The sequence below is a fragment of the Chelonoidis abingdonii genome, chromosome 9 (genome assembly GCF_003597395.2).
Source record: "Chelonoidis abingdonii isolate Lonesome George chromosome 9, CheloAbing_2.0, whole genome shotgun sequence".
Lineage (NCBI taxonomy): Eukaryota > Metazoa > Chordata > Testudines > Testudinidae > Chelonoidis > Chelonoidis abingdonii.
In genome coordinates, this window is record NC_133777.1 from 27,400,557 (window position 1) to 27,426,305 (window position 25,749).

Consider the following 25,749-nt stretch of genomic DNA (forward strand, 5'->3'; position numbering starts at 1 on the left):
CAAGTAGGGAAAATAGCACAGTATCTCTATGTAAGTGAAATAGAAAAGACTGGTGATTTTTAAGCACAGACCAAATCTACGTTAATATAAGAAGCATTGTAAACTGTCTTATTGAGAAATCTCTAGCATAGCCCTTCAATTATTTATTATCCTTTCGAGTGTTTCATTTGTTTCTCTGGGTCCTGGTGACATTTATATCTCACAAAGATGTTTATGGTTGCAAAGAAATACAAAATAACTCATGATCTTGCCACAAACCTTTAAAAATAGTCCATCATGCTGCTGCAAACCACAACATTTAATAACTAACTATACATGTTCTTGTCTACATTTTTTCAATCATATATTTGTTGAAGATTTTCAAATCTATAATGTATACTGTTGACTAAAAATCTATACAGTATGCATGAAATCAGCTGTGACAAGTCTCTCCTAATGAAAATACATGATCCATGTTAGGCTACCTGAGAAACAGACCTTTCCTCAGAACATTATCTAGAGAGCTTTTCACATATATATATTTGTGTGTGCACATGCATGCATAGATGTTTGCAAAAATTTTTTGAACTAAATACAGAAGACAGTAGTAAACAGATCACCAGTAATTTCCATATATTACGCTCATGTTTTTGTCAGCATTAAAGTGGTCACCTCCCAATTATGCAGACAACAAGTGCACAAACCAAAATGGAGTAGAAGAAGGTACAATGTAAACTAAACCTAAACAAAAAAAAAAAAGGAAAAATATACTGAAAATAATGATAATTTTAGCTTCAGTGAATCAAAGGATTATACAGGAATTTACAAATTCATTTACACTATAGTACTTAAACAACAAAAAGAAGCATTTACCATCCTAACTGTGCTACTGCACCGCTGTCATACAGAAACTCTAGAACCCCCAAAATCCTTCCCTTCTTTTCTCTCTATCTCTACACAGAAAATGTAGGCTACAGACTATGGAAAATTATCTGTATGGCAGATGCTCTTATTATTGTCTACATGAGGCAGGATACTTTGCCTCTGGAAGTGTTAGGAGAACCACACAGAGCAGCAGCCATGACTTCACCATTTAACAGGGGATGCTGTGTTCTTTCCATCCTCTAATGATTTGGCACTGCTGGTTGGTGAAGGAGGCGGAGGCCACAGACCTGACCTTCCTTCTTTAGGATTACCAGAACAGCCACAGATGCCAGGACAGGACTTGTGATTGGTCTTGGCAGGTAAAAAGGCAGAAAAGCTCTCCCCAGACTTCCTTTCCCTGACTTCCACAGCCACAGCCTAGTTTTATCACTGTATCTGCAATAGATACTAACTGACCTTGGCTGTGTTAAGGTAGGAGGCAGATTCACAGACAATAGCAGAACGTACGCATATTGCTGCAGCTCTTGAGGTAATGTAACCATGTTCGTAAATATATTTTTAAAAACAAATGATACAAACTAAAAGAAACCCATGTATTGCATTAAGTATATCTATTTTATTTAGCAAATTTCTTTCCTTGTGCTTCCTCATCTGTCTGTATCCACGTGTTGTCTCTTGTGTTATTAATTAGATTGCAACCTCCCTGGGGCAGAGACTGTCTTTTTGTTCTGTGTTGGTACAGCGCCTAGCACAGTGAGGTCCTGGTCCAGAACTAGGTCTCCTAAGCCCTACCATCGTAATACATAATTAATACGTTAACAACAAGATGAGAAATTCTGCTGTACTTCCTTTAATGGGACCTTATTGTGTCCCCGGTTCAAGAAAGAACTTTAGCGCATCCCTGTTCAAGAAGGCACTTAAATTAAAGTTAAGCACATGCCAAAGTGATTTCCTGAATCGCAGCAAGTGAGATAAAAATAAAGATTAACTGTAGTTCTCATCACTTCAATATTTTTTCAAAAGCCCTTCAATTGTTATTTTATACATGGGTCCATATATCATTTTTCTATCTCACATTTTCAAATTAAAAAGGAAAAACAACATAGCTATGACAAGCAATCCTCAAAATCAATTAATGAATCGTTACAGACAGTCAGATTGGTGGTATTGGAACTACCTGCATGCTTCCCATTTGCTATTTTGTTGCAACTTTTAGAAGGTAACAAATGATAATAGCAACTCTTGATTGCAACTTCAAGGTTCCATCTCTACAGATGAGAAGATACCTCATTCTCTATGTTGGTTCAATCTTTGGCCTTTTTGCTGAGCTTGCCGTAATGGTGTCAACTGAGATGATAGTGGTTCTGTTCATGTAGAATAGGAATGAGACAACAATCACCATCTCATGTTGCACTGAGCACAGAAATGTAATGATGATGATTTGCATAATACCATACACGTTTTGATATTGAAATGCAATCCCATAATCGCTTAAATGCTGCACACATTAGAATGAATCCTCTTCAGGAGTTTCCTAATTTTTTTGTTGGGCAATTTCATCCTGAAAAAATTAAGCAACTGAAAAGGCACTCCTATTCCATGTACATTTAGAGGTCCATAACACAGGGAAATTAAAAAATAGATAGACTAAGTTTCTTGTTGGAGCCATACAGAATTTGATCCAGTCATATGTTGAGCACTCTCAACAGCCAAGATTAAGCCCACATTGAGTCACTGGGAATATATCACAGTAGTCCAGATACCCATTCCCTGCTCTAACCACAGAAAATGCACCCCTCACCCCGCCCACCTCACAAAAGCAGCAGACAAAAATTGCAGACAGAACATTTGAGTGATGATTATTTAAATAGATTGTATACATGCGGGCAGCATGACTGCTACATCTTTCAATACTATACCTGAAATAGGCAAATGAAATATTATGTTTAGAAAAATCCAAACATTTATGAGTCATGTAAAGCTAACATACAGTAACTTGTTTACTGTTGCTTTAGGAACCCTCTTTAAAATAAAGTGGTAAATCTCGAGGGATTGTCCTGAAATGAAATTTTTAATAATAAAATAAATTCATATATCCAAGCTGTTCTCTCATACTCATTGATAACCCTAGCCACTCTTTCCACCACACACACATGGGTACTGTTTCATCATTGTCTCTCGCTTGATTTCATATCTTAACTGAGAGGAAGGGTAACCTTTTATACATCAATTAATTTTTGCTCATGTTACCCATTCTCATAAACTTTCTCTAGCCATCATTTACTTTATCTCACTAGTATAATTCAGCTGCCATTTTTACAGCCATGCTATTTTAACAAGCCTTCAAAACTAAGGGGATACCTACTCCAAATTCTGCAGATGAAGAACTTAGTGTCTCTGTACTCGCTAGGGTGCCAACTTTCTGATTGCAGAAAACTGAACACCTTTGTCCTGCCCCTTCTCTGAGGCCCTGCCCTCCGCTCACTCCATCCCCCCTCCCTTGCTTATTTTCACCAGGTGGGGCAGGGAGCTGGGGTGTGGGAGAGGGTGAAGGCTCCAACTGGGTGTGCGGGCTCTGGGGTGGGCCCAAGGAAAGATTTGGCATGCATGAGAGGGCGCTGAGCTAGGGGATGGGGCCAAGGGGTTCAGAGTGTGGGAGAGAGTTCCAGGCTGAGGCAAAAGTTTGGTGGGAGGTGAGGGCTCCAGTTGGGGGTGTGGGCTCTGGAGTGGGGCCAAGAATGAGAGGTTTGGAGTGGGGGGGTCTCTGGGCTGGGACTGAGGGATACAGAGTGCAGGATGGGGCTCAGGACTGGGACAAAGAGTTGGAGTGTGAGAGGGAGTGAGGGTTCCAGTAGGTGCTTACCTCAGGCAGCTCCTGGGAAGCGGTGACATGTCCCTCTGGCTCCTAAGCACTGACCTCGTCCATAGGCACTGTCCTCACAGCTCCCATTGGCTGTGGTTCCTAGCCAATGGAGCCTGTGCTCAGGGTGGCACCTGTACCCTGGGCAGGGGCAGCACGCTGAGCCCTCCTGGCCACCCCTGCGCCTAGGAGATGGAGGGACATCCCAGCCATTTCCAGGAGCCATGCAGAGCCGCTTGCTGTGGCCAAGTGGACTTTTAGCGACCCAGTCAGCTGTGCTGACTGGAGCCACCAGGGTCCCTTTTTGACCAGACATTCTGGTCAAAAGCCAGGTGCCTGGCAACCCTAATATTGGGATTACATCTAAGAACTTAGTTGGAATTTTCCTTCATTAACATTTACTTGAGTGGTCAAATTTTCATTAGTGCTTACATGATTCAGCAGTCTCATTTTCTAAAGTGACATGCACTTATGTGTCTAAGTCCCACTGAGTTTCAATGACACACTTAAGTCACTTTGAGATGTAAGATCCTACGTCAGTTAGGAATTGCAATGCTAAGCACAGCAAAATCTAAATATGTTTTAAAATCTGGGCCTTAGGCAGTTTTGAAAATTTCACCCAAGTGCCTTGCTAGTGAAGTATGATATCTGTCCAAAAATAGGCAAGAAGTTTGCAGTTTCTGTTTGGATGTTTATGTGAATCTCAAAGTCTAATACCCTTAGGCACAATGAGACATTTTGGTGGAAAATTAGGAAAGGTTCTGATTCATTTTTTTCTGAATCTTAATAAAATTATACCAAAAAAAAATTCAGAGTTAGATCAGTTTGAGGAATGGGTAAAGTTTTGCAGCGGGAGGCAAGCCAGATTTAAACCAAAGTAGTTTTCCCTCATTTGAGAACAAGTAAAAGTCACCATTAAATTCTCTACTTGATTTTTTAAGTCTTATCAAAACAACTGAGAAAAACGATGTCCACAAGAAAGTTTCAGATGCTAGCCGATTTTTAGAAAAAAGATGGACTGCATTACTGTCTCATGAATGAAATTTGCCAGAATCAAGAGATAGGGTACTGTCACTGGGAGGCCCTTTCTTCTAGATCGATCCATCATATACACCCCTGAGACTGAGTGTCGCCAATTTTGCAGTGTTATTTAAAGACAACTTTTTATTTTTGGGCTCTCTCTAATTGCAAACCTTGGAATCTTGTTATATTTAGGGCCTAATCTTGTACAAATAGTCTGAGAATCCTTGATTCCCATGGACCAGTCCCTTGTCCTCTCAGGGAAGTTGTGTTAACTGCTGTAGAGGTCACAAAGTACATGCTCCATTTTTTCAATATGTGTAGAACACACATTGTGATGGGTGCCTTGTAAATACTATTATTATTTTAGCTTGTTCCAGAATTCTAAGATTTATATCTACCCTAACTGCTAACCAAGGAATACTAAATCTCATCCAATTTGTAGAGGGTTTATCCTCCCTCCAAGGGTGTCTAACACTCAGTGGGAGTTAGGACTAGATACTGACATAAATAAAGTCTTTAAAGCAGCATATGTTAATGATGTAATATCAGACTATAGCAAATCTACAATGTTATGTTTGCATTAAGAGGTACACATGGTGTTTAGATTAAAGCGATAAATGGTATAATCAATGGCAATTGCAACTCAACATCTAACAAGCTTGGTGCTTGTGAAGCAATTGAGCAAATACTTTCAAAGTTTGCTGGTGCTTAGTGTCCCCTAAAAATATACCTAGGTTTTATCCAGCACAGTATTAGTTCCACAACCCATTAATCACTTGTGATTAAATGAAACTGATAGTGTTTTGAATTTCATATGCCATCACTAGGAAACCAGTGTATCTATAAACATAATGAGTAATATTATGCAGATTGGGAGGGAGATGGGGAATATCACATAAAATAAAATATTAAACAACTAACATAGAAAAAAAGTTGTTTTATGCTATTTTAAAATTAAATGGAGAAATGCCCATTTTTAAGAGAGAATGAACAAAGGAAAATAATATTTAATCAAAAACAAGGTGAGAAAGGGCAAGAGAAAGACAGAACAGAGTGATAAAAAGAAAGGGAAAAGACAATGAAAGTGGGCCAAAAAGAGGAAATATGACAGCTTTTAGTGCATGGCATGGAGACATGATGTGGGCCTAGGTCATCTGTCAAACCATTAGAAGAAGAGTCTTCAAGTACAAATAAAAGAAACAAACAATTACTTAAATTAATCTCAGAAAGCACATGTTTATACTTGAGGTATTTTAAAATTCTTTGCATTCATTTCATCTTAACTTCTGGAAGTTTGAAGAAGGGGCTCTCTTGACTGTGTCTTTCAGTTGGGAATATAGTATTCAAAACATTTGAACAGTAGCATTCCTTTGTAACTGCAGAGGAATCAGACACAGAGAGGTTAGGAGTAGTATTAAGGTTGAAAAAACAGTTAAAATTTACAGAGTTTCTTGTCTTGTTTTGGAAGAACATGACTGGGATAGTGGACAATTTTAGAGAGATGCTGTTTATATTAGCTAAGAGACTGACTCCTAGGATTTACTGTACCACTTACCAGCTGATAAGGCACTTGATCTTTTTAAGAAGCTGGTTGGGGGCTTATTACAGTAATATACAGTAATTTTAGAATAGAAAAAGGATGAAATATTTACTTATGCAGCATGTCTCTCTTTCTTTTTTAAAGAAAGTGCCAGTCTAATTACTGTGACACACCACTGGCATTTTTAGGTTAACAGCAACATTTTCTGAGAGCGTGCAAACATACATTCCTGTGACATACCTCTAAAAGAGGCACTTTCTGGCATCAGGCCAGATGTGGTCACATATTCCATAGCATAAGATGATTGATTGTTGAAGAATAATGCCAAAAACAGTAGGGAAAAATACAGCTACATCTCAGAAAATGGCAAATACTTCTTTATATTAATTGATGTCCTTCTTTTGAGCACCGTACATGAATTTTTAAAAATATTAAAGAGGTTCATTTTCACTCTCATCATCACCTAGTATGTTTCCAAAACCAAGAATTAATTCACCATTTGAGAGATAACGTGCAAGAAAGGCAAAAATATCCCTGCAGTCATCAAGAGGGAGTTGCCATCACAAAGTTTATTACAGAGACGACAGCACTGAACTTAGAACGTTACTACAAAGCATAACATCAGAAGCCTTTTAAGTCACTTAGCATCATAATACCAAACACCACCTAGAAAACGGATTTCAAGCATAGGCATCTCTGAAACATATGAGAAATTGTCTCTTGCACTTAAAGTTTGTTTTAATGAAATAGTTTATAGTGTGATGCACCTAACCACAGACTTCAGGGCCGTCAGTCTGAACTCCTTATGTCTTTCACATAGTGACTCTCTTAAAAAAGATCCACAGCAGATGAAAATCCAAAGAAACAGTCTTTCCTCCAAATGCAGTATTCCCTTTTGGGCACATATTCATTAGACTTGGCTTCTGGTACTGGATGTATGTACTGGGTTTAATTGTGCCTAATAATGGTCTCAGCCTATAGAAGACATTATCAGATGGGAAATTTGTGTGAACATCTGCCTCTTTCCCCAATGCCTGAATTTCATTGTTTACTCTCTCATAAAGAAAGGCAGGAAAATCAAAGCTCTCATTTATATAGTTAAAAGGAAGTGTACTTACTTTAGTCAGTCCAGCAAAGCATGTCAGTTAAAAAAAAAACAAAAAACAAAAAACGGTACCTTCATTGGGGATTTCTCGATGGATAATGCTTTTCTATACCAGCTGTATCTAGAATGCTGCCATCCATTTTAACAACTTATAACTACAAAGTTACCAGGAGAATAAAGGAAGAAGCTAGTAACCCAGTACACACTGAACAACGAAATGAGGATACTGAGGCATGTATTATTCTCACATAACTCTTAGTGAAAATTTTAACTGAATCACACACCACTTGAGGAAACTATTAGGGATGGAACTGTCCCAAATAAATAATCAGAGGTGCCTTATTCAGAATCATTTCTTTAATTATAATTCTGAATTGAGTTAAAAAAGAAGTTTGAAATTACATGGACTCTTGTGTAAATGGTGCAGTGGCAAATACAGTCAAAGGATTGTCTAGTTGCAAAGTGGATAAGGAACATATGAGAAAGAGCAGCTGTATACTCCGATGGAGCCAGATCATTACCTAACATCCACATTTCAGGCAACATCCCCTTCTTCACTTTTATACAAGAAGCACCAGCTTACAAAGGATGAAAAACTCTGTTTCAGACTCCTAAGACACATTGATCCAAGAAGTGAGTTGTGAATAAAACTGGCAGCACACCTGGGGTATGGATCCAGGGTCAGAACTTAAATCTGCACTTTCCCAAAGTTCAGATCTCTTTGGATTCCGGTTTTCTCTGGCTATTGTGGGAAGTCCCAACATGGAGAATGAATTGGAGAATGTAGATCCAAATTTTGAAAATTCTCTTTATTTTTGGGGTGTACATTTTTTCTGTAGGGACTGTACACAGCAAAATGCCCTCCTCTAATCCCAGATGGAGTCAATAGAGGCCTCTTCTGGGATCATTTAGCAGGTGTCACAATATAACAGCCAGCATGTTCATTCTCCTTGTCAGTGTACCTCTGAACAGGCGAGAAGTAACTGAAAATATTGTCCAATGGAATGGAGATCAAGTAACAGAAGGCAATACTATGGCTTGCACTTGAACAGTTAGCTTTCATATATACACTTTTCAAGCTAGAGCATGCTCAGAAAGACTATGTAGTACCACAGTATAGGACCCCATACAATTACAAAGGCACAATCAATCTTTAGGCCAGCCAATACAGAAGAATTAACATGTTCAAAAATAGACTTCTTCGGGTATAGTTGGATAACTATTGGGAAAAAGATGCACTGAGATGGAACAATATTATCTTTCTGGCACACAAAGAGCCAGCATCCCCTCCTTGTAGCGTTACCAACTTTCTGAGTGCAGAAAACCGAAGACCCTTGCCTCACCCATACCCCACTTCTTCTCCAAAGCCCCGTCCCCAATCACTTCACCCTCCTCCCTCCGTCACTCACTCATTTTCACTGAGCTGGGGCGGGGGGTTGAGGTGCGGGAAGCAGTAAGGGCTTCAGTTAGGGTGCAGGCTTGGCGGGGGCAGGGATAAGGGGCTGGGATGTCGGAGGGGGATCATGGCTGCGGGCTGGGGTGGAGGCTCCGGCTGGGGGTACAGGTTCTCAGATGGGCTGGGGATAAGAGGTTTGGTGTGAAGGAGGGGGCTCCTGTCTGTGAGGTGGGGATGAGAGGTTCGGAGTGTGGAAGGAGGCTCAGCGAGGAGGCAGGGTGTGGGCAGGTGAGGGCTCCGGCTGGGAGTGCAGGTTCTGGTGTGGGGCCAGGAATGAGAGGTTTGAGGTGCAGGAGGGGGCACCGCACTGGGGCTGAGGGGTTTGGAGTGGAGGAGGGGTGTGGGCTCTGGGAGGGAGTTTGGGTGCAGGATGGGGCTCAGGGCTATGGCTGGGGTTTGGGAGGGGGTGGGCTGTGAGGCGGTGCTTATCTCAGGTGGCTCCTGGAAGTGGTTGGCATGTCTCTGTGGCCTCTAGGCACAGGGGCAGCCAGGGGGCTCCATGTGCTACGCTCATCTGCGATGCAGCTCCCATTGGCTGCAGTTCCTGGCCAATGGGAGCTGCAGAGTGGTGCTCGGGGCGGGGACAGCTCACAGAGCCTCGCTGGCCATCTCTGCTTCTAGAGGCCATAGGGACATGCCAGCCACTTCCGGGAGCCATGCAAAGCCAGGACAAGCAGGGAGCCTGTCTTAGCCCCGCTGTGCCACCAACCAGACTTTTAGCAGCCTGGTCAGAGGTACTGACCGGAGCCACCAAGGTCCCTTTTTGATCAGGCATTCCAGTCAAAAACTGGATGTCTGGCAACCCTACGTCCTGGACCAAATTTCTGATGGTTATAAATAATATTTTTGTCCTTTTCATAATTCAAGTTAATAAAATAGTTCTACATCTACATAAGCTGCTAAGTGTAGTTAATTATGTTTAAACTTCTTTAAGCAGTGTGTTTTCTGCTCAGTTTGTATGGGTCACTTCTTTATTTTTAGAACAGACACTGCATTTGGGAACAATTCCATCTCATGTCTTCAAGGAGAATGTTAACACAGGTCATGGGACTGATGCAATTAAAAAATGAGTTGACTCATTTAATGCATTTTTAAATATTTAAAATTGACATAATAAATCATACCTATGCACTAGTATAACTTAAGTTAATACATCAACATTATATGCAAAAATCAAAATCAGAAGGTCCACCTACCCACAACTGTACAAACACACCAAACAAATTACAAACCTGACCTTTGAGGCAAAATCCAGGGGAAAAAAAGATGGGGCTTGCGCAAAACTTTATATAACAACAAATTATGGTTCTTTCAGACTACTTGAGACATGGCAGACCTTCTGCTGAGGCCACCCCAGACATTTAAATCTAGGTACTGGTAAATTCCAGCATCCCATCTGAATCTACCACAACTGTATGTGGGGACAGAAACAATCTCTAGGGAGCCAGGAAGTACCCTCATTGCTGGGTTTATTAATTCTTTGAAAGTACCAGTATAGTCATCATTATACTGGAACTGAAAGTGCAAAAATGAAAATGAATCTCACTCCACTGACTTGAGACACTGCAGGACCCACTTTACCCCCACTTTAAACACCTCTTTCTTTCTCTGTCAAACAACTTGCACTAGTCTATCCTTCTTACATCCCACACACTTTGACCATATATGTAATCATATTTTAGAAAATATTATTTTATCTCACATGATGGAATTTTTTTGAACCTGTGCTTCATTCTTTTGATCTTTTTACTGTTTTTTTTTTAACTAATTTGATATTAATTCTAAGATTGTTATCTAGAATTGAAGACAAACAGTTGAAAGTTTCTTATCTAATTCCTTTTCAAAACTGGAGCCATACTTTTGTGTCCCTAACCTTAAGGCACCTGTTACCTTTGTCAAGATTTTTCAAAAAAGGTCTGTTAGCGTTTCTTCCTTTTTGATTTATATTAAATTCAAAGTTGCCGCACCTCAGAACAGCACTTTGTAATGAACCAAACCAAAAATACCGCTATTGGGTATGATTTACAAGCGTGATGTTAGACTTTGAGCAAAATGTCCCCTGAATACCCACATTTGGAAAAGATAAGAAAATGCTGACACTAAGGTCACGTTGTTCCCCATAACTTTATTACTTAAAGAAAAAAGGTTATGTTAATAAATAATTTAGGGTGATAAACACATGCTGAACTATGATACTGAAATATGAAGAAATCTGCTGAATGGAAGAACATAAGGCGTATGTGTTATTAGTTTAATATTGGTGTTATGCTAATGATTTATAACAACATAGAATGGGTAAGGAAAAACATATTACACAAGTTTGGATAAATGTATATGTGGGTACGCGTAATGTTAAATAACATTGACTGGAGGAAAGCTAATGAATATGTAGTGTGAAAAGGTATAAAAACTGAGTAAACATGGGCCCAAATCAGAGAATACCAGACCAGAAACCGTGGCAACCATTGTGAAGTGCAGAACCGACTCCAGGGGTTTTGCCGCTCCAAGCAGCCAAAAACAAAAAAACAAAAAAACCACGATCGCGATCTGCGGCAATTCAGCAGGAGGTCCTTCGCTCCGAGCAGGAGTGAGGGACCCTCCACCGAATTGCTACCGAATACTTGAAAGTGCTGCCCTGCTCCGGAGTGGCTGCCCCAAGCACCTGCTTGATAAACTGGTGCATGGAGCCAGCCCTGGTGAAGTGGACAAGAGCCTACCTACCTGTTCCATCACATCTATTTTTATTATCTGTCATATATATAGGAGATAAGAAACTACAAGTGGCAATGATTCTGTCTTAAAATTTATAAAATGTTGGAAATTGATTAAGCCTAAATTGGGTGGACTCATGACTTAGTTTCCAACCTTAAACTTTACACTTCACTTCTATACTTCTAAGTTCACAATGAAAAGCAAAATGCAAGTTCCAAATATGTTTTATTATTCATGTTTCAAGTTCCAATATTCAAAATAACTCAGCAATTTTCTAGTGATACTTGGGTAGGTACCAAGGCTGAAGACTCCTTTGTCCAGGATATAGGAGATTTTAGTCTTATCCGTAAGGGTACTGTATATCACTTTTGTCAGTGGAGTCAAAGGAAGTCAATTATTCAGTGCAGGTCCACTCAACCCTCAGAATAATCTAATGCAGGGAAAATGGCAAGAATGGAATAGCGTAAAGAAGATGCACAACAGACATCTACTGGCACTCAAATAAGGTATAGTTCAGAAAAAAAAGCAGTATGAAAAATGTTATTTCCAGAAACACTCACCAAAACGCCAAGTCAAAACAAGAAAATCCACATTAATTTATTTCCAAGGATAGTTGGAATATATTGACTTCAAACACAGGGACAGCCAAAACAGCTGCAATTTTTTTTTTGGTTCAATCTGACCTTGTAATTTGCCACTCATAGTTAGGTGCAATCACAAATGCTAATAATTATTAACAGTTTCAAGTACTTTACCCACTGACAAAACTGGATGATGGGTTAAGTATACACTTTCATGTATTTTCAAGAAAACAAACAAAATAATCCATCATCTGCCTTAACTCTTATAATGTCTCCTGGACATAGAAAGAGTAGAGGACATGTCAAGATTTCAGGAATGGCAAACTGAGACCAGAAGCAGAACAGGTATATTCACCATCAACAAATTATCTCGGACATACCTTTAGTTCTCATCTGTCAGAATATTTTCCTGTGCTCCTTGGTCCCAAATACCTATTAATTGCAGTACTAAGAATCATAAACTTTGCAAATGAGAAAGTAAAAGGAACTATATTTCAGCAGTGTAACTGCTGAATGAAACCCCAGCAATGCCACTGTTCAATGGGTGCACACGCTGAGGTTCAAAGTTGCCTCTTTAAATCAAAGCAAAACAAAAGAAACTTCCTAAACCTACAGTAAAACCAAGCAGACATCATTCATGTTTATTAGCCTTTTTGATAGATACATTGCTGTTTTGAAAAGAGCATGATTGAAACACACCAATGATATACCGGAAATATGCTATTCTTCATCCAGATTATTTCAAATTTTATGAAGCCGTGTGTTATAAAAAACAGACAAGCATGGTATCTGTAAAAATATATGTCCTAGTTCTTTAAGTATATAGCAAGAAACCAGGCAGAAGTGCTGCTGCAGAAGGTTCTAGGCCAAAGCAAGAAAGACAGAGAGAGAACAGCTTTTTTCCCTTATTCTAGTAAAGTTTTTTACTCAGTGTTCTGTAATTCCTTACAACTGTCACATAACATGAAAATAAAATGCCAGCATTTAGCCTTCCACTGAATGGCCTTAGTCAAAGGAGAACTTAATCAGATTCTGAACCACAATAAAATTTCACACAGAGTGGCGAAGTACAGGTCAGCTCGTTAATTTATGCAATGGGGATGAAGCTGAAGATGTTAATAAATCATTTGCCGTCACTGAGGGAAAAGAGAAGAATCTCTATTACAACTTTCTTATAAATCTGAGCAACACTGCACTCCAAAAAAAGGAATGAAATACCCAAATGGGTACTCTGCTACCAAAGGGTGCAGGGTCCTTTAAACCATGTGTAAGTCTTTATAAAGGACCACTGAATAAACACAGAGCAGTGACCATTAAGATTACTAATCTAACCTCCTGCATACACAGCCCATAGAATTACACTTTCATTGTGGCACCATGGCACTAAGACAAAGGGCAATATAAGTGTGCAAAGGCTTATTTTATTTAATAAACCAGTCAGAATTAAACATGATTAAGTCAGCTTCATAGCTTCTAAATCATACTAGGACCCTAGAGAATCTGAAGGATCAACGGGCTCACTGACAAGGTACTATCCACCTCTAAGGACTTCCCAGGTACACAATCCACATTGGGTTTAAATCCACCTCTAGCATCTAAAAAATACCTTGTCTAAGACTGTATTGTTCATAATGAAGCTTGTGGTCTGTCAATGAAATTATTGACACCCTGCAAATATTCTGTTAACCTCTCTCATGCTCATATGCTTCCCCCTGAATCAATTATAAGTAAAACTGTGATTCCATTATTCACACTGAAAAGTATCTTACTACAAAAGCAGCCACATGAACTTCAGTGAAACTACTTATGATTTAAAGTGCTATTCAATTTATTTCAATATGAGTAAGGGGTTCACAGTTTGGCCCACTGAAATGATCATCCAAACCTGTTAATGACTGCTGTCTTTGAACCCATCACTCCTTGCTTGGGCTATTTCCCATATTCCTTTTGTTTAGCACATATGATACCAGTATTTTTCTCTCTAACAATTTTTTGAACATACTTCCATGGGGAAAACAGAGCTGTTCTATTTGTCTTGACACACATTTCTGGCCAGTCAATTTCATATGGGAACCAGTTGATACTATACACTATATATAAAAATATCGGTAATATGGGAAATTTTGAAAACAAATTTGAAGCTTTTCTAAAATATTAATGGATTGGACTATGTATTGAAATGTGGTTATACTCTGAAAAGTGTGTAATAACAGAACCATCCTATCCTAATCAGCAGAGTTGATCCTGCTGTATCTGCTTACTTTAGTGACAAAACACTTTATTTTACTTAAGATTCTTGTAAGCCTTGCAGTGCCATTCCAGCCATGTGAGAGGGAGTTGGATTCTATACCCAATACATACCAACACAGTTGAGAACTATGTTTCAATTGCACAAACAAATTCTGCTGTCAACTACACATGTGCAGCCTTAGTGAAAACAATGGACTTGCAACACCTGGCGTAATCTGACTCACAGAATCTTTATTTTTTGGTGATGATGTATGAACCAAAAAGTACATGGCTTGATTTTCATATTCCAGTCCCAGTTTGCCAGGCTAGCATTTAGCAGAGAAAAAGAACATAAAACTATTTTTGTACAGAAACTGAACAAATCTGATACAGAATCATTCACAGAGAATACACATGGAAACCCACTAGGCCATTTGTAGTCACTTTTCAGAGTTGAACAATGCTTTTATGGGTTTTTTTTAAAAAAAATATATAGGGCTAGCTTGACAGAAAATACGAATTCTCTAGAAATGTAACCCTTGGATAAATTTCTGCATGAAGCTTCCAATAATCTAAATCTTAAAAGTTACCATTTGCTTTTGGATAAATAAATATAAACCAGATTCTGCTCATGGACGTTTAGATTTCTTCCTTTACTCAACTTAGAAAAAGAAACAAAAATCTCAACACTGCAGGAGATGCAGTGTCCCAGACTTACCCAGCTCTTGTCATATCAAAGCACTGTGTTGACATGTGGCATCTGACATATAAGCTGGTGACTCTACTTACGTATCATGCCTGTTACCGACATCCTACATGAGATCAGGAGTGGGGGGAAAATACCATATCTGTTAGGTGGCACATACATTTTTTTGCCACTTTGTCAAGTCTATAAAAGACTTCCTGGCTAAGATGCGATAGAGAAAAAACTTGACAAAACATCAAGTAAAGTAGGATCTCCTGACTCACTAGATTTCTATGCACCCGGACGATTTCTGAAACAGGATAACTAGAGAAAGATTTCCAGGCCAGTAAGAGATATAAATGACCTTTTCCCTTATTGGAATGTTACCATCTAGACTGGTCTCAACAAGAAGGTCACTTGATCAGTGCCAAAGACACATTTATGTCAAAAATGTACACTCATCAAGTAGGTTACTATTTCTACCTTCTACCTTAGGAGAAAATACAAAAGCAGCTTGGGAAAACCCCCACATTCCTACAGTAACAATAACAGAACTCATACCTTTCAAGCTGTCTACAACCTCTGGAGTAACTGACAGGTTTGATGAGTATGTGTGTTGCTTACACTGCTTGATCCATGTTTTAAGGGGGAAAAAAAGCCTTCAAGGAGGCTTAGACATTGATAACTGAAAAGAAATTATTGTAAACAAAGTCATATGGACCATGTAACCATCATCATCCTTCTTCCTCTTGCTCTTTCGTTTTCTCCTACAAACACACACAGTACACAAGGGAGAGAAACTTTTTGACACTCAGCCTGAGCAAGTGAACAAAATACAAGCATACCCACTGGAAAATAAATAGCAAGGAAACAGTCAGATCAAAAGAGACAGCAGCAGCAAAACATGTTAGTCCTCCACTCACAGGACCAATGGAATATAAAGTATGGATAATAGAAGAATCCTGTCACCTGCACAACAACACACCTGAACAACAGTATCAAGCCAAAAATAATCTGCATCTAAGGAAAACCCTTTATTTTGCTGGGGTTTACAGAAGCTGATATAGCCACTTCAAATAAAAAAAATATTCATCTGCACCTAACTAGATAGTCATCTACAAGCGAGCAAAACAAATACATAAAACTGCAAGTGGCACTTTAACCAATGGAAAGGCTCCAAGACTACATTGGAAATTTTCAGCGCTTTCTTTTCAAGAACATGAATCATATAAAGTTTCCAGAATAAATGAATCCTTTTCAACTTACTACGATGTAGTCTAAAGCAGAATAATTTACCTATAGTACATTTTTGAAACACAGACTGCTTGCAAACTAGAGATTATTCCAATATCTTGATGATGGTAGTTTACCACACTGATGTGAAATTCTTCTGAGTGATATCACTGTTACTATTTAGGTGTGCAACGCCAAGACTGTGATAGGTATTTTGCAGAATGTTATGAAGACAGGTTGTGAAGCAGTTTGCGCAACAGCTGATTCTACAGAGTTATCTCAAGTTTTCTATGAAAAATTCACCCAAATTCACTGAAAACTAAAATAAAATAGAAATGATTTCAGATTATCTCCCTTCCAGCTGTCAGTCACTAATTTAAGGCACAATCACAGAAGCTCAACATCTTTTGAAAATCAGATGGGTCAGTTAATGACAATACACAAAGGAGAACCTTGACAGTTGTGTGCACTTTGGAGGCAAGTATATTATTACCTATAATTTATGGTAGTAGTACATCTACAACTTTAGGATAACAACATCACTAGGTAAGGATAGCTGCCCAGTAAATCACCACATAAACATCAATAGAGACCTGCCCCCCAAAACACAAACAAAATCCTGTAAAAATAGTGAAAAGGAGCCAAGGTAATAAGCTTCAGCTTGAAGCCTACAAAACTAGCCTTTCCTTGTCCCTGTGCCAATTTATTAAAAAAAGTTCTTGCTAATACAACATGCCTGAAGTGATCAAAATGACAGATGGCTGCTGCAGAAACAAATACTTTTTTGGAGTACTGATCTTAATCAGAAAAGACTGACAGCATCTCTTTAACCTTTTAATTAAAAAAGTACTTTTCATATAAAATAGAAGAGTATTTCTCTTTAGCATTTTCAAGTACTTTCTTTCATTTAAAAGTCCACGTAATTTTAACTTTAATAACTCTTTGTCCTAATAATATGAAGAAGACACTTTCTGATGCTCTATGAACATCGGAGCGGAGCCTTCCAATCAGGCCAGGCAATAAATAATAAAACACTCAGCATTACAATGTCAGGTGTTAAGTTTGCATTTTTTAAATAATTAATAATCCTGCCATATAATATTTCTAGAGTGATTGCACACATTTAGAATACTTAAAATAATAAAAGAGACCTTTAACAGACATTTTCCCAGATTTCCTGTGAAATTTTTAGATGTGTAACAGGCTTTTATCTTCCCCTCTGCCCCTCCAAAACACGTATGTTATACATTGCCTTTCAGTTTTTAAAATTCCCATGTTTCACATTTTGTAGTTTATAATATTGGAGATAACCACAATATGCTGTTCAAGGCTAATTCATACAACCTGTGCTACTGAGGCACTGTAGTGGCACATATCCAGGGTTAAGTCTGTCCATAAATAGGCATGATCCTGCAACTGGATCCACACAGGCAGAACTTTAAGGCCTTAAGTCAGTGGAGCTCTGTGTGGACATATAGGTTCCCCCATCTGGATATAATTACAGGACTGGGACAGCAGTCCAATGCACGACAAGATGTTGTCGCCTGCTAGACTGGCACCCCATGCTTCATGGCACTTTTTGCCTCAACTGTCAGGAACAGTGTGATTGATCTTGTGAACTAGCGCTTACTGCACACAGCACATGTGGTTGTTGGACTGTGGTGCCCCTTTGTGCCTGGTGGGAACCTAATTGTGTTAGCCATGCAAATCTGTCAGTGCATCTTGAGTACCAGTTCAGGATAACATCTCTCCTCCCACATCATGCACAGTGCTGTTTATGCAGATTTGTACTTTCCTGCAACACTTTCCGCAGCATATCAGTGTGTCAATCATTTGCCTGCATTTCCTGATCAAATTGTTTGTCAGGGAAAGTTTGCTGCTCTGTTGTGGAAATAGCTCTTCCATCTGGCAAGGCTTAACATGGCAGAAGTGGGGAGAGGTAGGATGCACAGATGGATTTTATGGAGGAAGTTAGGGAAAGGTGCTGGCAAAGGCTGTAGCTGCAGCTGTGGTACCAAGGTAGGAGACTGTCTGCGGGCTGGGGAGCAAATCATTGGAGCACCAAAGAATGGAAGTTCCCTGTGAAGATCCATGTTCTGTCTGCCCCATGATGAGAAGTAAAACTATTATGATGTACAACTCAAAGTAACGATTTGTATTTTTTTTTGGCCCATATGACCATATTTCCGGTTGTTCTATAGGTGACTGACCTCCATACAGTTTTAAGTTTTGACTGTTGAGACTAATGTTAGAGGAATCCTTCCCCAGAAGTGTGTTAGAGTTTCTACAAAAATGTTAAAAAGGAATGATTTGATATATTTTTGTATTATACAAACAAGCCTCTAAAGAGAGTGTCAGAATCACCTGGAAAACTCAAGTAGGTCCTTTTGAGGTAGTCTACATTTGAGAATTTTTCATGTTCAAGGCCCCAATCCTGCAGGGGGTCCGCCCATGTGAATCCAGTTACAGGATCAGGGCCTAATCAAGGCATTTAAATGCTGCTTTAGTTAAAAACCCAACACATCCTTAACTGCAAAGTCCCAGGATGCCTCTATAATCTTAGATTAACCTACTTGCTTTTCTCTTCTTTTACTAATTCAAAGAAATAAAGGTGTCTAATAAAAAAATTGCTTTCCTTACAAGTTTTAAATATTATGCAATCACCATTTGCTTGATAAGAAGGAAGTAACGTCATATTCTATTTACCAACCTTTGGGTTACAGATATTTTATGCTGGTCTTAGTTTCAGAGAGAGAAAAAATAGAAATCACCAACCTAAATATTTTTTCTTAAGTAACACCTGTATCATTCTCCAGTGCACTGCTCCTAGATGTAAACATTTTAATATTATATGTTGGCTCAGTGTATCAGAAATACAGCTAATCTTTCTCACCACAAGCTTTCAGGACAGTCAATACAAGGTTGAACCCACTATGCTTGTGAATTGCTTACTAAATAGTTTGCTTTTAATAATTACAGTTCTCAGGTATAAGATTTGGGCAGAAAGAGAGGGATGAGAAGAGTCTACATACTGGGGATGTGTCTGCTGTATCTGCAAACATAATTAATTATTGCTTCCTAGAACAATTCATAGGGGTTTTACAACTATCCGAAAAGGTGCTAATGGCATCCTAACAGCAGCACAGCAAGAAAAACAAAAAAAAAAAAAAAAAAAAAAGAAAACCTAAAAGAAGGCATCCCAAATTTTCAAAGGACCCTTACTTCTAATCTATCTGCTTAGATAATGCGTCCAGAGTGGCATTTTGTAATGACAGCATCTTTCCAACAAATCAATAGTTATTTAATTCTCAACAAGCTCTCGAGTCCATTAAACCTGATTACATTCACCCATTTCAGTTGGGTGCAGTTATTTTTCCTACTCCGGCACTTAATCTATAACAGGAACTTATGAGAACTTTCAAAAGCAATTTCAGCATCAATCAGCATAGAGTGAAAGGCACAATTTGCTTGTAATTATTTATTGGACAGGATAGCAGAAGGTCTGACTGAGCTCTGGCGTCCGACCTTCACCCCCAAATTCTAATGGATATGAAGACCTGCTTGACGTTTCCAATTCTGTTATTGTGTCAGCTGCATAAAAAGTATTGTTAGCTCGCATGTGCCAGAAAGCATATGTAGTTTTCAATATTGATAATGGCCAGTCTTGTGTGGATCAATACATTTGTGCTTCATACATGTGTGTCTGATATTGAGTGAAATCTTAAGTGAAGGAAACAACTAGCAATCCTGGATTAGTGAATGGTCATTCCATTTGGAATAACCTGGCATTTTGTGGCTTCCTCTCTCTCCCCCCACGCCACAACCAACCTATTATAACAAACAAGGGATGCAAACAAAGTGGAAAACAAATTTGTCTCACCACGGTTTTATTCTACTGACACTGTAAAACACTACATTCCACTTTTCTTAACTCCGTTTTTTGTTCTTGTTAATGCATAATGACCTAATTATTGCCATATATGGGATGCACAAGACTTGTACATTGTATTATATTTTGGCCATGCTATTTCGAATATTTTAAAGACTCCTCATTTTTTTAATACCATAAGCAAAGGGATATATTTTCCTTAATAAACATCTTCAAGACAAACCTTTACAAAATCCTAAATTTATCTAGCAATAGAAAACCGATGTGCTTTAAAAGTAAAAGATGAAGAAATAACTTTCCATCCCCCAAAACCAAACCAACACAGACAAAAAAAATCCCATAATAGCCAGTTAACTTCTAAAACATAGAACTTTCCTATGGAACCAGATTCTTACTATTTTTCAAGTTCAAAAAGGCAAATTTCATCTATAAAAATAATATTTTTTCACACCAAAAAAACCCTCTTATTAAAACATAGACATTAATATGAAGCATAATATATGAATTAATGCATATTTAATGCTTCTCATATTTGCTTTGCTAAAGCACTTAACTGAACCACATCATGATAAGTTGATTTGTCTCATGGTCTGCCGTGGGAATGCTGAGTCCCTCAGAAAGCTAGAATGGATAGCAAATCCTCTGCCCTGTGGTCAACCTCATGAAGCAAAGGCATGAATGTTAAACAGCAGTCAGATCAATAGAAGCAAATATAGCTCAACTACACCATTTATTCAGCCATGAGAGATGTCAATACACAGATTAGGGTGATCCATCTTTTTGATTTCCTACTGTCTTCTCACTGACTACATGAGGGCTTTTGCCTGTATTAAAAGTGTTTGCTTTCTCAACCATAAAAATTCCAATTATTACTCTAAGTGCACTAGAGTTAATTTGCTTGTTGGAAGCGGCCTAGCATTACCTGAACAAGTCCAGCGGAGTATGAGGCTGCTGGCAGAATCACGGGCACTCCGTATGGATGTAGCAAAACTCCTTGAGACGACAACATGGTTTAAGTGATTGTTATTACTCCCACTAATGCTAAACACATCAACTGAAAGTTAGGGAAAAATCTATATCCCAACTTCTTCAAAACTCAGAGCTAGAACTAAGAAACTTCTTTCAGGGCCAAAGCCCACATCAGCTATTGGAAAAAAAAAATTATAATAAAATAAAATAAATTGATGTCAGCAACTCCTAATGTTAAAATTTTCTTCAGAGACAACATATAGCAAAAGAATAGCTGCAAAGCTAAGTCTATTAAAAGGGAAGGTGCTATTTTGAGAGCAGCTTAAATAACATGACTTACCAACTACTCTTCATTAATTTAAATTTTTAAAAGAAATACACATGCCAAGATCCTCCAAGTTGTTCCTGGCAAATGAAAGAAAACTAGAATTCATTTTGGTTACAATACAGGGGAATATATACCAATGGTGACTATGATAGAAGCTCGTCTTTTAGAATTATATATAATTATATATATAATTTCTAAAAGACTAGCTTCTATGATAGTCACCACTGGTATGGTGTAAGACTAGCTTCTATGATAGTCATATATATATGAATTTTTTTTTATATATATATATAGTATTAAAATAGCATCAGAATAAGAATTTAAAATTTAGTTTTATGCTACTTATATACATATTGTCTTTATTTTGCTTGATTGCCTTTTGTCTATTTTGAGTATTTCTCAGTAGTTAAATATTTATATTATAATGTTGTCTCTATTCATTGTTCAATGGTCTAGTATAATCTTTTCCAACCATTTACAATGTACTGTTTTTGTTGCATTGATCACACAGGGTTTTAAAGGTGAACTGACTATACTTTCAAAGAATTTTGCATTTCTTCTCCTATTAAACTTATGTCCTCCATGTAAGAGAGATAAAGCATAGTCTATGCTGCCGTACCCCAAACAAAACGGCCTTGTTATTTAATGTACTCTCTATTTCTATCTCTCTCTCTCTCTAAGCAGTTTCATTTGAGACAAAACAAACTCAAAAGCAACAGTTTTCCAAAGTGTACTAGTCATTAGGATCTATGTTCAAATATACAGCCTATAATGTGCCTTCAGTTGCAAATATGATTAATGACATGGATTACAAATTAGGCTTTTTTCTTCATTACAGAATTACTTAGGTGCTTAAAACTTCCTTTTACAAGTTAAAAATATCATTTCCTTCAGTCTCTGAATAGCCGGGATGCTTCACACCAGTAATTCCAGTTACTTGATTTTGCTGCATAATTACTTTTCTAAATAATTAACTGCAGACAAGATTTGATGTGATATTCAATTATTTAATGTCACATTTTGGCCATATTGAAAGATTTTCAGTAATTGACTCTCATGTATCAAAGCAGCCATGTTACATGATTCAGAAATCTCCCCACAGCAGCTGCATGGTGACCTCTGTTACTAATGGCCTTACACCATTTCTAACTTTAGATACTGAATTGTGACCTTCTATGCCGTTTTTCCTTTCTTTCTTTCTTTTTTTTTTTTTTTTGAGAGAGAGATTGCCATTAAGGACAGAGCAATCATCACATGATAGAATAATGTTTACCCATCTCTGTCTTCTGTTCATAGAGAGCTCCACTTTTCTGTTGGTGATAATACTGTTCTCATTAGTTGTCTAAATATACTAGGCTATTAATCATATCCCATGTTGTTGTTCTTATTAATAAGTTACAGAACTCTCTACAATGTTATTATCAGGCATATACCAAGCTGACACATGGGGCTTATTGCTTAAAGTTTTTCATCAACTCCATTACAAAACCACTTGTTAACCTTAATACAGAAATATAGAAACAAAGGCCAAACAACAGAAAATGTGCATTGCAGCCAAACTCCTTTAAAATTATTTAATTTATTATAGAATGTGTTTTGGTTTGATTTACAACATTTGTTTGGTCTAAACAGTGCAAAGACCAGCCTACATTTAAAGATAAAAGGGGTACTGGAAACCATGTGCTGGATCTGACGTGGGGCTCCCCCAGTCTCTCCAGCTAAAGCTGTTCTGCTATGGATAAATACTTCAACACACATTGGGAGAGAGAGAGAGAGAATGAGAATAAGACTCTGTAGTTCAGTGATCAGGGCACCCACCTGGAGAGCAGGAGACATGGAGTCAAGTCCCCTTGCTCTGACCATTCTTCTTTTATTTATCCACAGTGGAACAGCTTCCACAGTAGAGACTGAAGGAGCCCCACACATCAGAATATCCCATAGCTCAGTGGTTAAAGATCTTTTTGAGAGGTGGAAGAGGCCTGTTCAAATCCTCCCTTCTCCTCCATCAGGGACAGAAGAATTGAACCTGGGTCTCCCACATCTCCCACCCGAGTATTCTAGCCACTAGGCTAAAATGGGGTACTTCCACAACACTTTTGAATGGGACCAGCTCTGTCCCCTTGGGCAAGTTAGGTAACTCAACACCTATTTTCCCCAGGCTAAGGTTTGTGAATTGCTCTGCAGCATAGGTGGGAGATAGGCATCCAGATGCCTAGAGTGAGCAACAGCGTGCATGTCCAGAGGCAGAAACTTAGGCCTGGTCTACACTACACGATTTTAGGTCAAATTTAGCAGCGTTACTTCGATTTAAGCCTGGACCTGTCCACACGACGAAGCCCTTTTTTTTTTTTTTTTTGACTTTAAGGGCTCTTTAAATCGATTTCTTTACTTCACCTCCAACGAGGGGATTAGTGCTGAAATCAGCCTTGCTGGGTTGAATTGAGGGAGTGTGGAAGCAATTTGATGGCACTGGCCTCCGGGAGCTATCCCAGTGTATTGTGACCGCTCTGGACAGCGCTCTCAACTCAGATGCACTGGCCAGGTAGACAGGACAAGGCCCGCGAACATTTGAATTTCATTTCCTGTTTGGCGTGGCAAGCTGATCAGCACAGGTGACCATGCAGAGCTCATCAGCATGATGTGCACATTGCCGGGGCATATTGCCCAGCCTGTTGTTTGTGAGAAGTCTATGTCCATATCTGTGTCCTCATCACCGCGCTGCTGATGACTCCTCGCCTGGTTTTGCTTTTGCAGCTTCTGGTTCTGCGCTGAAAAAAGGCGCGAAACAATTGTCTACCATTGCTCTGACGGAGGGAAGGGCAACTGACGACATGGCTTACTGGGAATTAAAATCAACAAAAGAGGTGGCTTTGCATCAAGGAGAAACACAAACAACTGTCAAACAGAATGGCCCCTCAAGGACTGAACTCAAAACCCTGGGTTTAGCAAGCCATTCATTTCACAAAACAAATCGGGTCAATTTCTTGTTTGATCCACTCCATCTATCTTTTACATCTTAGGCTGGCAGCAGATGGTGCAGTATGACTGCTAGCCATCGTCATCTCCTGGCTGCTCGCCAGAAGATGGTGCAGTACGACTGCTAGCCATCATCATCTCCTGGGTGCTAGGCAGAAGATGGGAATGACCTGGCTGAGTCACTCCCACGTCTGCCCAGGACCCCCTGACCAACCTCACAGAGGTCGGCTAAAAGAGCACTCAGGAGTATGACAACGATGGCTACCAATCGTAATGCACCATCTGTTGCCAAAAGGCAATGAGCTGCTGCTGTGTAGCAATGCAGTCCCACATCTGCCAGCACCCAGGAGACATATGGTGATGGTGAGCTGAGCGGGCTCCATGCTTGCCGTGGTATGGCGTCTGCTCAGGTAACCCAGGAAAAAAGGCGCAAAACGATTGTCTGCCGTTACTTTCACAGAGGGAGGGAAGGAGAGGGAGGACTGATGACATGTACCCAGAACCACCCGCGACACTGTTTTTGCCTCATCAGGCATTGGGATCTCAACTCAGAATTCCAATGGGCAGTGGAGACTGCGGGAACTGTGGGACAGCTACCCACAGTGCAACGCTCCGGAAGTCGACGCTAGCCTCGGTACTGTGGATGCAGTCTGCCAACTTAATGCACTTAGAGCATTTTATGTACGGACACACACAATCGACTGTATAAAACGATTTCTAAAAAAATGACTTCTATAAATTCAAACTAATTTCATAGTGTAGACATACCCTTAGGTGCCTAGGGAATGTTTACACTGAAAAGCATCGGTGCCAAGTGAGATTAGGCACCTACGGGGTTTGGTGTGAGTTTTGTGAATTGCAGTGGGGGATTGAGGCACCTAAACAAGGGACCTGCATGCCTAAGAAGCTTTGTGGATTCTACCCTGTCTCTCGGTCATTTTTGTTTCAGCATGTAAGCAATACAGAGACTGGTGAATAATGAAAATACTGAAGAGTCACAGTTGTCTTCAAAGCATTCTCCATTCACTGCTTTGCAATTATGGAATACATACAATATACTTTGAAAATAAATGGTATTTAGCTGTTTTAATGAAAGGATGCTTTGCTTCCCTCATTATAACAACATGCCTCTAAATGCTTAGTATGACAGTTTAAATCCAAGTTCTGGCTGTCTGGTTGCGCCCTTTTGGGGCTATCCCATGTGTGCATCATCTAGCTTCCAGTTCACGCAAACCTCTGTGAATCAAAAGCACAGAAATATACACAGCCTTACTCACATCGTCTTCCTGTGCCAGATTC

At 39.0% G+C, this 25,749-nt stretch overlaps 1 protein-coding gene across 16 annotated transcripts in view; it reads right to left on the reverse strand.

The window, feature by feature from the left end:
- Positions 1-25,749, reverse strand: part of RBFOX1 (RNA binding fox-1 homolog 1) — a 2,554,959-nt gene that overhangs the window by 389,620 nt on the left and 2,139,590 nt on the right. For 2 of the 16 annotated variants that reach the window (XM_032795020.1, XM_075069304.1), the window contains exon 1: positions 21,100-21,324. The exons of 11 other annotated variants lie outside the window; for them this stretch is intronic. In XM_032795020.1, coding sequence (XP_032650911.1) covers positions 21,100-21,186 — 87 coding nt within the window. In that variant the 5' untranslated portion in view covers positions 21,187-21,324. Of the gene's footprint in view, positions 1-21,099; positions 21,331-25,749 lie in introns of those variants that run through there. 3 more of the 16 variants (XM_032795033.2, XM_075069301.1, XM_032795032.2) reach the window with 3 other exon arrangements.